Here is a 13,991-nt window from a genome sequence, read left to right on the forward strand (position 1 = left end):
AACAGAAAACAGGTAATATGCAAAAACTTACTTTTAAGGAGCATAAGAGCAAAAGTATTTCTTTTGTGCAGATGGCAAAAATATGAGATACTTAATTTGTTTTAAAATTTTAAATGAAGTGTAAAAGAACGATGTATGTTGGCGTTATTCTTTTTGATATAAAGTCTACAACGCCCACAGTATTATTTCGATTTTTACTTCTAATATCACAGATATTTTGATTGCTCTCCTACAGAATGTCAAGAGCTTTTGTTTTAGGCTAATTTTTTATTGAATATCCAGGATTCATAGTCACATGTTACTATAATTTTGGTTATGGAGTTTATTTTTATTTTATGTACTAACATTGCTTCCTTTTTCCTTCAAAACACCAATGAGGCTGTATTAAAGAAATTGTTATCTATACTAATAATAAATCTGTAGCCGAAATTTTTCTGGTAATTTTTGATTTTCCAAAAATAACTGGTCCTGACATATATAATTAACCACCCTGAAACCGAAAATAGCTTTTTTGAAATTTTTGTTTGTATGTCTGTCTGTCTGTCTGTATATTTGTTACCTTTTCACGCGATAATGGCTGAACAGATTTCGATGAAAATTGGAATATAAATTAAGTTCGTTGTAACTTAGATTATAGGCTATATGGCATTCAAAATACATTATTTAAAAGGGGGATTATAAGGGGGCCTGAATTAAATAAATCGAAATATCTCGCTTATTATTGATTTTTATGAAAAATGTTACATAACAAAAATTTCTTTAAAAATCATTTCCGATAAGTTTTATTCCCTGAAAAATTTTGATAGGACTGATATTTAATGAGATAAATGAGTTTTTAAAATTAAAACAACTGCCATCTAAGGCCGTGTAATGAAATAAACAAATGACTTCGTCTATAAGGGGCCTTGGTCAACAACAATCGAAAGCTATGAATCATATCCTACAGAAAATGTTTCTGTGTTTGTATGAAGCAATATCGGAAGCTAAATTAACCGATTTGTATAATTAATTATTATTTCACCATTGGAAAGTGTAGTTTCTCTGTATGGACATAATGCTATAATGTTATTACAGTAACTTCTGAGTGAATTGAGGACAGGTAAGATTAAAATAGCTTCTTATGCACAGAAAACTTGATAGGCTATTCTGTGTATTCGTTTCCTGTATTTCTTAAAATAATGTTTATCTCAGAGAATTAACGAACAACGAGAGTGTATTGATTTAGTATGCAGTAATAATATGTTAGCTTAGCATTTCATTATTTTATAATCCAAATTTTAACTATGCTCAATTGAATCGAGTTAAAATACATAAAATACATATGCATTAAATGCAATGCAAAAAATTTGGGTAATGAGCCAAGCAGATTATGTTGCCCTGTTGTAAAATAAAATTTGTTCCTCCTGAGATTCAAGAGCACCCATAACAAATTGAAAACTTACTTATCGGGGTACATCCGTTATCAACACACTTTTTATATAATATAATATAAATTAATATAATATAATATAATATAATATAATATAATATAATATAATACAATACAATACAATATAATATAATATAATTTAAGTTATTTGAAGGGTTCAGAACCATAGTGGGCCAAGTGCCAGGGTTAAAATTAAGTTATTACCATAATTCAATGGAAACATATAACAAGTAAAATAAAGTATACACATTAAATGTAAATGATGTCAATGTTCATTGAACTATGGATGCATGTAATAAAAATTAAGAAACATGTTAAAGGAATTGTCATTGCACCAAATGAGTGCTCTCTGGACCAAAATGATTCCATTTTAATTATTTAAATATAATTTAAATTAAGTAACATATTAAACGATTTATCCTTCTATCAAACACGAATATTCCCTGGATCAAATGTGCTATTTTAATTATGTAATTACTTTATATTTATTTCTAACGGGTGCAGTGGAGCGCACGGGTACGGCCAGTAATAAATAAATTCATTATACAAGTTATGAAGAGACAATTAGAAAAAAATATATATGGAATAGGTTCGTGGAAATATTCTGAGAATTCACAACACAATACGTGACCAGGATTCTTCCTACCAAAAGATAACATTTAATAACTACTGTATGTCCTATCACCTATATATACCGGTAATTTAATATGAGCTCATTATCTTTAAAAAATCTTATATAAAAGAATAAAACAAATTATTCCTCCTAATACAATGTACCTCTTTATTATAGCAGATTTCAGGACGTTTAAGAAAGTCGCCTATCTCTGTTAATTTTTCCTTCAGAAGAGTCCGCTCACTTCCTTTCAAAATTGCTGCAAATACTCGAAGTTGCCCCATATTAGCAGAATCTTCCATCGTGGGTAAAACTATCTTACAGTATGTGTCAGCAGGCACAAAATAACCGATCAACTCTGCAGCTTTCTCCACCTGTAAAAATAATGTGGAAGTTTAAAAAAAATATGCGCACATGCATACACACGCACAGACAAATATTTATTTTCAGATCATCACCTACAAAGTGCATAAAATAATGCATACTATGAGAATTTATGCAAATAGAGGATGAGGTATGCTTTACACATACATTTCCATTATAGCTATCAAACATTACTGAAATTAATTTCAGTAAATACTGTATATGTAAGTCCTACATGCTTTTGGATAGCACATTAATGTTAATAATAAATCAATTTGAATATTGTCATTATTGTTGCTACCAATTTGTTTTGTGTATGTTTACCTAACTGAAATTATTTTTATATTACTTCTTTATAAATAACAACAATCCATAACATAAATAAAAAATGTTGACCCATGTCATAAAAATGTTTGAATCATCATCATCATTATTATTATCATCATCATTTTCACGAAAAGAATAATATGTTCCACAAAATAAACTCTTATAATACAGAAACAAATCAGATCTCCATCTATTCTCTGTTAGTCACAGCTGTTACAAAAAAGGAGTTCACTATTCGTGTATTAGTCTTCAACACACTGCCTAATTCTAATTACCTTCATAGAAGGGTCGAATGTAAAAGTTTGCAGCAGAATTAACAAAATTTCTCCAAATGAATTTTCAAGGTGAATGTGATCAGAATTAGGTTTTTGGGTATTCCACCATTCCAGGACAGAGTGGGCTAACTGCTCAACTGATATTGTTTATGCTTGTAAATTGAATTAATCTATTTATTGTGTACTAGTATTGTAATATATCTTTGTATAATTTTTACTTGTGCCATATCTCAAAGCTACAGTGCTGATGCAAGATCTACAGAATTGCGGCTAACAAGAAAGACAGACTACGGCATGACGTCACATTCTTAGTCATAACATGACCAACATCGAACAATTTATATATAAACACACGTCTATATGAGTTTAATATGGCAATTCCTTTTTTTTTTTTTTTTTTTAGAATTCTGAACATGTATTTATATTAGGTGATTGTCACAATGGCCATGACTAGACCAAGATAACCATGTGACTCTGGTTAGCGTTGAGCCTGTCTTTCTTGTTAGCCACGTATGGAATACAACAAATTAAATGAAAAATAATAGAGAACTTACGTTATCTGCAACTCTTGCATCCTCATCATTGCTTGCACGGTACATTCCAACTAAAATTTTCTCCAGATGATGAGTGATCTGTATTTCAGCATTCAGGATCAATGCGTATAACAGCTGAGATGCTTTCACTCGGATATCCACAAGCCAGTCTTCTAATTCATTCACCAGGGCTGGCACAATTTTACACAAATTTCGTTTCACCAAAGTACGACAACCTAGGTTTGGTCTTGTCTCTGAAAACATAATATACTATGATATAATTTTGTCGAAAGAATTCGGAATTATTACAGACTTTTCAATATGCCACAATGTATTACAGTCAACTCTGGATATAGTGAACTCGGTTATAGTGAACCTAAATCGTTGGTCCCAACCTGCATACATTAAAAAGTATACTAATATTTCTGTTTATAGTGAACCTTAAAAATTGAAGTTACAAGAGTTGTATCCTGACAAATTCATATTTGAAGTCAGAGCTTCTTGTATAAAATTGAAAGAATGTGTTGAGAACAACATTCTAAGTTTCTTACTCCTTTAGTCAAAGGATAAAGGTAGGATTAGTGATTCCTAGACAATGAGCTGTACTGTAAATCCAGGCAATGCGTGACTACCTTGCCTCACTCCACCATCAAAGGGTTGCCATTCTTTTCTCAGGTACACTACTCTACTATTATTCCTAATGCTCCATCGTCAAAGGGTTGCCTTTTGTTCTCAGAAACATTTCCATTATGACGGATAATATTGAAACAATGGAAAATGAAACTGTCTTCTTTCATTAGAAGCGGACGGACATTATGTCCAGAGCATAAATCAAGGTAAGATTCTGATGGCTTTCAAACGCCATCAACCCCCTCCCAGTTTCCATTAAGTGACCCAGGAAATTCCAAGGCTGAGTACGCAGTCACACCATAACAGCGTTTGTCATTTCTACCTAATCAGTCTGTTTCTAGTGTTCGAACAGTGAATGTACTGCATAAAAATGTCGAAGCGTAAAGTGTTTTCTTTGGAAGATAAGGCGAATATTATAAGTGACATTGAACATTGTCTTTCATAAGCGGACATAGGTCGACAGCATAGTTTAAATAAATCAACTGTGAATAACAGTATACACTGTAATCTATTCCATAAAAATGAAATATTTTAATTACTGTATACTATTTTATTTTCTTGTTCACAATTTCATTCATTCCTGTCATTTAAGGTTAGGAGAGAGACACTTCGGATTTAATGAACTTCGGATATATTGAACGAAATATGCAAGTCTGCAGAGGTTCACTATATCCGGAGTTGACTGTATTTTGCAAGAATCTTGATGTTGTTTAACAAGTTAATGTCAAGAAATTATAACAGAACTTTTAACTCCTTATATTCTTTTACTCCATAAGTCTTCTTTGTTGGTCACAGCTCAATTCTGGTTGGTGATATATTGTATTGTATTGTATTGTATTTGATTGCCAACATTTATATCCATGTAATGTGGACCTCACAATTTTTGTATCTGGTGCCACAATTACGTTCATTACAGATATACCTTATATAGACGCTCTTATAATTGCTGGTGATATAGTCAACACTCAAATTAAACGCAGAATAAATATGGGAAATGCGTGTTATTATTCGGTTGAGAAGCTTTTATCATCCAGTCTGCTGTCCAAAAATCTGAAAGTTAGAATTTATAAAACAGTTATATTACCGGTTCTTCTATATGGCTGTGAAACTTGGACTCTCACTCTGAGAGAGGAACATAGGTTAAGGGTGTTTGAGAATAAGGTGCTTAGGAAAATATTTGGGGCTAAGCGGGATGAAGTTACAGGAGAATGGAGAAAGTTACACAACACAGAACTGCACGCATTGTATTCTTCACCTGACATAATTAGGAACTTGAAATCCAGACGTTTGAGATGGGCAGGGCATGTAGCACATATGGGCAAATCCAGAAATGCATATAGAGTGTTAGTTGGGAGACCGGAGGGAAAAAGACCTTTAGGGAGGCCGAGACGTAGATGGGAGGATAATATTAAAATGGATTTGAGGGAGGTGGGGTATGATGATAGAGACTGGCTTAATCTTGCACAGGATAGGGACCGATGGCGGGCTTATGTGAGGGCGGCAATGAACCTTCGGGTTCCTTAAAAGCCATTTGTAAGTAAGTAAGTATAGTCAACACTCATTTGTCAGGAATAATAATTATTAATACCACCCTACGAGTACAGAGTCCAAATCGGCTAAATCTGGAGATGTTAATAATCAACCAAACAACCGTCTTTTACCTTGTGTTCTGCCAGATTTAAAGTCTCTATGTTGTGTTTGAATATGTTGAGAAAAGCCAGCATTACAAGAGAAATATTTAACAGATTATTCAGAGCGAACATTTAACTTTGTATTTTATCCAACTTGCACTTCAGAATTTAATTTCACGGCAATCAATGTGCGGCATGCATCTCAAAGAATCTGGAATTCAATTATTCACTTAGTACAGTAGTCTAAGTGATTGGAGTGTTCCCAAAATAAGATAACAGTGAAAGTTAGCAACATAATAATTTGGCAAGATAAAAATAATACAAATGTTGGTGGAGTAGCAGGAATTAGTGTGAGAAGACAGTCTTCAGACCAAATAACCAACTTAAAGAAGACGACAGCAATGCTGTATTACTGAAAATAAGAGATTACTGTAAAAACACTATCTTTCAAAGGCCAGATCTACTTAAACCTTCTCTTTTTTCAAACAAAGTGGTTTCTTCTTTCTACATATTCAATAAAAGACTTTTTGCTGGCACATTTCAGCTTGCAAATTGACTTCTCATTGAGCCTGCAGTGAGATTTCATGTTCGAATCAGGAAAACAGAAACATGGATTCCTAGTATTCTTACAAACATTCTGAAGATCTCTACACCTTAATTTTTTTAAGATTCAACTATATTAATTACATTTAATTTAAATTATTGATATTGTTTTGATAGAATATTATGAAGAAATAAAATTATACTGTATAATTCTATCTTTATGCTGAGGAAAACCATTAGATTAGATTTATTTATTTAGATTTATTTATTTAACCTGGTAGAGATAAGGCCGTCAGGCCTTCTCTGCCCCTCTACCAGGGGATTACAACTATAATATGAACAATAAGATTACAATTAATATTAAATTTACAATTACAATTACAATAAAAATTAAAGTACGACAAGAATACCTGATTAATGAAAGCTAGACATTTTATCATAGAAGTTAAGAACAAAGAATATTTTTGTATTTACTAAATTACAAATTAAACCTACAATAACAAAATTCTATAGTGATGAAATTACCGGATATTGAGATATTTTGTGGTAGATTAAAAGAACTATTTACAAGAAACCATGTCTGAACGAGTCTCAATTACTGACCAAGTGCCTAGTAAGTTTGCGTTTGAATTGAATTTTATTTCGACAGTCCCTGATGCTAGCAGGTAACGAATTCCAGAGTCTTGGCAGGGCTATTGTGAAAGAGGATGAGTATGAGGAGGTGCGATGGGATGGTATTGTTAGTATTGTTTCATGGCGAGAGCGTGTGTTCAGATTGTGGTGGGAAGAAAGGTAAGTGAAGCGAGACGACAGGTACGAAGGAATAGAAGAGTTCAAGATTTCGAAGAGAAAGAGAAGTGAATGTAAATTTCTTTTCTTATCTAGTTTAAGCCAACCTATTGCTTCCAGGGATGGGGTAATATGATCATATTTACGAACATTGCTTACAAAACGTACACACAAATTATGAGCACGTTGAAGTTTCATTTTGTTGTCGCTGGAAAGGTCAGTCAGTAAAATGTCAGCATAGTCAAAATAGGGAAATACAAGGGTCTGCACAAGGGACTTTTTTAAGCAAGAGGGAAGATGAACATTTATCCTTTTTAGCACATGAATAATAGAATATACTTTTCTGCAGGTTTCTGTGATTTGCATGTCCCAGTTGAGATTATTATCCATGTGAATGCCAAGATTTTTTACTGAAGAACTGAAAGGGATATTCACTGTACTTACTTTAACGGGGGAAATGTCGAGGTGCTTTACAGCGTCGGTTTGCCGTTTGTGTCCTAATATGATTGCTTGTGTCTTTCCAGGATTGATATTAAGATGGAATTTCTTTGTCCATGTCACAATCGAGTCAATGTCTTTGTTCAATTTATCTATAGCGTCATTTATTCGATCTAAGCGGGAAGAGATGTAGCATTGAAGGTCGTCAGCATACAAGTGATAGTTACAATGCCTTACATGAGATGTAATATCACTGACATATATTGTGAACAACAATGGTCCGAGTACCGAACCATGTACTCGTCGATAAATTCCTAGATAAAGTAAAAATCTATAGCCTATTAATAAGTGAAATTATAAATTAATATAAATGGATAATTTATTCTCACAGTGATTTTAAAAGAATCACTAAACCATGGCCAATGTTGTATAGAAATGAGCAGATATCTAGGAAGATGTAAAAATGATATGTTTTCTTCATCTCTTGAATACCCCTCACTTCTCATGAAAAAATAAGAACTAAAAAGATTATAGTGGATTATAATGGACCTTATGTTGTCAGCAAACAGCTGGATACATTAAGAAGATTCATTGATTCATCTCTTCATAACATGAGCTACAGTAAGATCACTTCATGTTGCCTATAGCTAACATTGTTGCTGTATTTATATTCACTAAATGCAAAGTCTGTGAACAGCCAGATAAGCAAGTATTACTTCCAATAGCAAAAGTGATGGTGAGAGCAATACTGCAATTCCCAACATGTTTAAGATCAAAAATATAAAACTTACCAAGTGGAGGATAATGAGCTGGATCTTCTGTCAAGAAATCCATTTGATCCTTTATATCATTTTCATTTTCTTGCATATACAATTTTCCTGCTTCTTCCCATAATTTCATTGCTTCTGTACGCAATTCTGGAACTTCATCACTCAAACTAAAACAATAACAGAAATTTGTAAGAAACTTTCTTACAGTAGTACTCTCACTTATTTTATGGGCTGGGGGTAATTTTTGATAAATTAATGTATAGATAATTCGTGAATTCTAGAATTTCTGCTTCCTTCAAAAAACAATATTTAAGACATAAACATGTCTCACTGAACTAAACTTGTTTGGTAAAAAAATATATAATATCTAAAGGCGCTACAGTACAGCTCAGATGCCTGGCATCCCAATATATACCTGTGTGTGTGCATGCGTGATTGCATATAACTTTACGTTCTGCAAAGGAATTTTACAATGTTACATTTATTCAGATCAAATTTACACACATTTAAAAAACAAAACTAAAATTCTGTTACTCATTTATTATCATACTTGATGGTGATTCGTCCGTCAAATGGGGATGTTAAGCCTGGCAGCCCCCTTGGTGTTATTCGACAGGAGTAGGCTATGTGCCAGCACCAGGTTTCCCCTTCTCCCTTCCTCACCTTCATCATCATCCTCACCCATTCCCTACACTACACTTGCATGAACACTTACACATACACTCACCCTAGTACACGACATAACTCTTCACAGATACACATCATGCATAACGTGGCCCACCGAAGTAGTGTGCAACTTGAAAATGAGTCACAGTCCTGCCATCTATCCGCAGTAAGCGGAACCCGAATCACGCAAGTGAAGTGAGTAGGCATTAGACATACACACATTGCTCTCTTAACCCTTCAGTGCACGCGCCATAATTTGTGACACCAATACTCGCTTGAATTACAATGAATTACATTTGTAATTCATCTCTTTTTTATATAACAATTTCTTTTGCACGTATGAATATGTAATTTTTTATATATATAATAGTAACATTACTTTAACGATTCTACGAGTCTTAAACTGTTTGTGATATAACAGTGTAACTCCATTTGAACTTTCATATTTAAATCAGTGATGTCAATAAAATATAAGGAGTGGTATTATGATGCAAAGAATATAATTAAAAACTCTATTATTATTATTATTATTATTATTATTATTATTATTATTATTATTATTATTATTAAGACTTAATTGTTAGTTATTATAAACTTTACTCTAGAGTTATTATCTCCTACTCTTAAAATTTAAGTCACTATTGGGCTCAAGTAAATGTCTGTTTCATATGAGAGGAAGTTATTGTTCTGTGTTACCAAATATGTCCATGTAAACATTTATATTGCAGAATAAAATAACTACTACAACAATAGAAAATACGTGTAAAAATATCTTATGGATGGCTCATAGGAATCAATCGAATTACAAATAAGGAAATCGAAAATATACTCTTGTATTCTCTCCTGTTAAAAACAGTGGTGTTAGCACTCGTGCAGATTATTGCAATCCACTCTAAAAATATACATATTACAACACAGAAAAAAGTCAAAATTACATCCAGACTTCGGGGCTAAACTGTACAGGAAGGACTGAAAATTTCACACTGTCAGCTTCAAAAGCAGAGATGTGATGATGTAACAAACAGCAGTGGATTATAAATGTATGCCGCGCGAGTAATGGAGGATTAAATTTACTGAGCATATTGGAAATTAAATCAATAGCTTTCCCAAAACATTCTATGAAATGTTTCATGTAAAACACGAAAAGGAAACAAAAACGAGCAAACTTGTTTTAAAGTTTTTAGTTTGAAATACCTCAAAGAATAACTCCCTGAAATTAATGACATTACTTACGGTTCACCCTGTAAATATGTAAGAAATTTTGAATTCATTGTACTTTATATATGGCCATAATAAATAATTGTATTGTAGCTTACCTTTCAAAGTTTTCAAAAGGTAATACTCAAGGATAATAATACCTAACTTATTTTATATTTCAATTTCAGTGGCTGCAGTACAATAATTCGGATGTACACAATTTTATTTTTACCTTGTAAGGATGAGTGGCAGCAGTTTGTGGAAATACGAATAACGATCAGGCAGTTCCACTAACCACATTCCTATTACACACACAACAGCCTGACGTACCATGGGGGTTTGATCAAACAGACGTTCTGCAAGTGGGCCAATCACGGAATCCAAAGATGCGTTGTTACCATATCGAACAACCTTCCCTGCAAAATAAAGAGGAGCTTATACAACATTCTGGGATTTAATAAGCACGTAGCAGAACATAAAGTTCTCCATTATTAAAAATCATATTTCTTCTCAACTGCAGAGCATAAAAAAATTATTTTGAAAGTTTAGATTGTACTTTGCACAATTATTTGAAACTACAAGACAAAATGTCATTTAAAAGGAATAACATAAACAGTGCGATGCAAATTTCATGTATTTGTTACAAAGTTGCAGTGTATTATTATTGTGAAAACATGTGTGACATCAGATCATATTAGGTATGTATTTTCTCATTATAATGTATAATTCTGTGAAAGCTGACACTCTGCACTATTAATGCTGATTATACCAGTATATACAACTAATCCATGGCGCTACAGCCCTGAAGGGCCGACCGACCAACCGGCTGCTGGCCTCACGTCCACATGCTGAAGCAGAGGCGGACGATCATCCAACCAGTGCTTATAGCACTTACGCAGTTCTTCTACATTTTACCAACTCTTTGGTTGTTCTTGCATATAGGCCTAAAAGTACAGAGTATTTTCAGCTGATTGCACAACTTAATTTAATGAAAAATTGAGATTGGTTGTTCTTGCATTATACCACAGAATTCATCTTTGAAATTATCTTTGAATTAAGCAATTCACTGAAACGAACGTAACTATTACAGTGTTAATTGCACAGTCATAAGGTTCAATGTAAAATGTCCATTTCGAAAATAGTACTGTGCCGGTAACATATAGTAAATATCCAGTTGTATTAAGGGTCTGCTGCCATTTGTTACACAACGCAGAACTGCACACATTGTATTCTTCACCTAACAATTAGAAATATTAAATCCAGACGTTTGAGATGGGTAGCGTATGTAGCATGTATGGGTCAATCCAGAAATGCCTAGTGTTGGGAGACCTGAAGGGAAAAAAAAACCTTTTGGGGAGGCCGAGACGTAGATGGAGGATAATTTAAAATGGATTAGAGAGAGTTGGGATATGATGCTAGGAACTGGATTAATCTTGCTCAGGATAGGGACTGATGGCAAGCCAATGTGAGGGCGACAATGTACCTCTGGGTTTTCTAAAAACCATTTGTAAGTTAGTATGTCATTTAGAGTAACAAAAAACAAACACACCCTCAAAATGAGGTTCCGATTTCAGTAATTTATTACTGGTAATGAGGTTTGATATAACGCAGGTAAACGCAATTAGTATTAACAGAAAAATGTAAAACTCGCCAAGTTTTTTTAGACACATTACAAATGCTCAATGTGTACTTCATGTGTAACACAGCACACATTAATACTGTCATCAAGTTCCTGTCAATTTTTTTGTAACATGTCAGCATCAAAAGGTTCATCATATCTAAAGCAGCTAGTAGAATAAGTTATTCCACATGGTTGAGGTTTTTTACACTTTGTGACTCCATACGCAACCTTGTATGATGCTAGCAAAGCATTTCTTGTTACAGGCACATGTTAAGAAAAAGTAGCCTACCATTCTGTTATTTTAATTCTTGTAACTTTCTGGTAAAATAGTCGCGAGGTTTACCAACCATATTTCGATAATTGGTTTCTAAATGGCGTTCTAGCCTACTTGGGAGCATGCACTCTGGTAGCAAAACTTTCATACACACCTAGTAGGCCTACTGACTGTGGTTTCTCTTCATCGTTGAATCTGTCAATGTAATGCCAAAATCCAAATAACTGTCGTCATATTTACGATATTTCCGCTTTTTCACATCCCCACCACTAGTTTGTGAAGCATTCTTCACATTTTCACTCCTACAATGCTTATTAATGTTCAATAAAACTTGTATATTTTAGGAAGATAAGAACAACAAGTTTGAAAAGTTTACTCGATCATAATGTCATTCATTTGGTTCTACCTTCAATAAATCAAGACTGTGAACCAAGTACCCAGAAAATTCGATAAATTACTCTAATAATCCAGTCACTGCAATAATAGATTCACACTGATGCACTGAGCAACACATCTTTACACTCGGATGGCGCTGGCCTTCTATGCCCAAGGTTGCGGGTTCAATCCCAGGCCAGGTCGATGGCATTTAAGTGTGCTTAAATGCGACAGGCAGGCTCATGTCAGTAGATTTACTGGCATGTAAAAGAACTCCTGCGGCACAAAATTCCGGCACATCTGGCAACGCTGATATAACCTCTGCAGTTGCGAGCGTCGTTAAATAAAACATAACATTTAACATTTACGCTCAGCGGGATAAGAAAGAACTGTCTTCTGCACTGCAATGACTAGAACAATCCAGAGTTTAATAGACTATTAAAATTCTGATATTGCCCATCTAGTATATTATTGAAAAGCAAAACACTGGTTTGTACTGTGTCTGATAGGTGTCCTTCCTATAATTGGGTCAATACCTTGGTGGTCAGACTTTAAAACCATGTGGACTGTTATTTCAGTGAAAATATTGGAATGTTTTGTGGTGATCTAGAGTGCCATGGCGTACAATTTGGGAAACACTTGCATGAGCTAATTGTTGTCATTTCCGGAATCGTTCTATGTTGGTATTCCGGTCTCTGAATGGAAAACACAACTCCAATCAGTCACCAGCTTAAGGAAAAATTATTGTAACTGTACAATAAAAATTAATGTGCGTAGCCTAAATAAATTGTCTTCTTTAAAGAATAGCTGAAAAGAAAGGGATTAACTTCGGGTTATTCATGAACATGAAAGTGGAATTTCAAAAAGAAAAGTATGTTGTTGTTTTTAATGCTCATGATTTAACAGTAAAGTTATTTTCTTTCTTGCTTCCCAATATTTTGATGTTATATCCTTATTTTATGTTAGTGCTTCACAATTTGCCAGATGATCAAATTTATTTCTTCTTCTTGAGAACATAACATAGAATTTGGTGTAATTAGTATACCAATTCCGTATAGATGTTTACTTAAACAATCATGTCCAGTGAGGAGTCAGAAAATAGCTAAGGCAGATTTGCATGGTAGTTCAGTAATTTAATGAGTATTGTACAGTAAAACTTTCCATTTTGATTGGTTATGTTCTTGTAATAATTTAACATTGTGTTTGATTAATCTTGTGTTTGATAATTCGTTTTATAGATTCATATGAAAATTTTTTACTCATCTGTTCAATTTTCAAGCCCCTTTTCGCTAACATATCGGCCTCTTCATTCCCATTTTAATCCTACAATGTGACAGAATCCATTGAAAATAAATGTTTTTATTTAAATTGTGGATTTGCCTAATCATGATGTGAATTTCTTTAATGTTTGCCGTTTTCGGAGAAGTAGTTGATGTTATTGCCTGTTTTGCTGCCCTGGAGTCTGAAAGTGTAACAATGTTCTTGCAGTGATGTATCCAAATGAATAAATTTTGAAG

At 33.5% G+C, this 13,991-nt stretch overlaps 1 protein-coding gene across 2 annotated transcripts in view; it reads right to left on the reverse strand.

Annotated features, from left to right (window-relative positions):
* Window positions 1-13,991, reverse strand: part of Dnaaf5 (Dynein axonemal assembly factor 5) — a 37,895-nt gene that overhangs the window by 20,936 nt on the left and 2,968 nt on the right. For both annotated transcript variants that reach the window (XM_069826060.1, XM_069826059.1), the window contains exons 2-5: window positions 10,437-10,620; window positions 8,363-8,508; window positions 3,562-3,794; window positions 2,207-2,416 (exon numbers count right to left, since the gene is read on the reverse strand). In XM_069826060.1, coding sequence (XP_069682161.1) covers window positions 2,207-2,416; window positions 3,562-3,794; window positions 8,363-8,508; window positions 10,437-10,620 — 773 coding nt within the window. The remainder of the gene's footprint in view (window positions 1-2,206; window positions 2,417-3,561; window positions 3,795-8,362; window positions 8,509-10,436; window positions 10,621-13,991) is intronic.

Source organism: Periplaneta americana, chromosome 5 (genome assembly GCF_040183065.1).
Source record: "Periplaneta americana isolate PAMFEO1 chromosome 5, P.americana_PAMFEO1_priV1, whole genome shotgun sequence".
Classification (NCBI taxonomy): Eukaryota; Metazoa; Arthropoda; class Insecta; order Blattodea; family Blattidae; genus Periplaneta; species Periplaneta americana.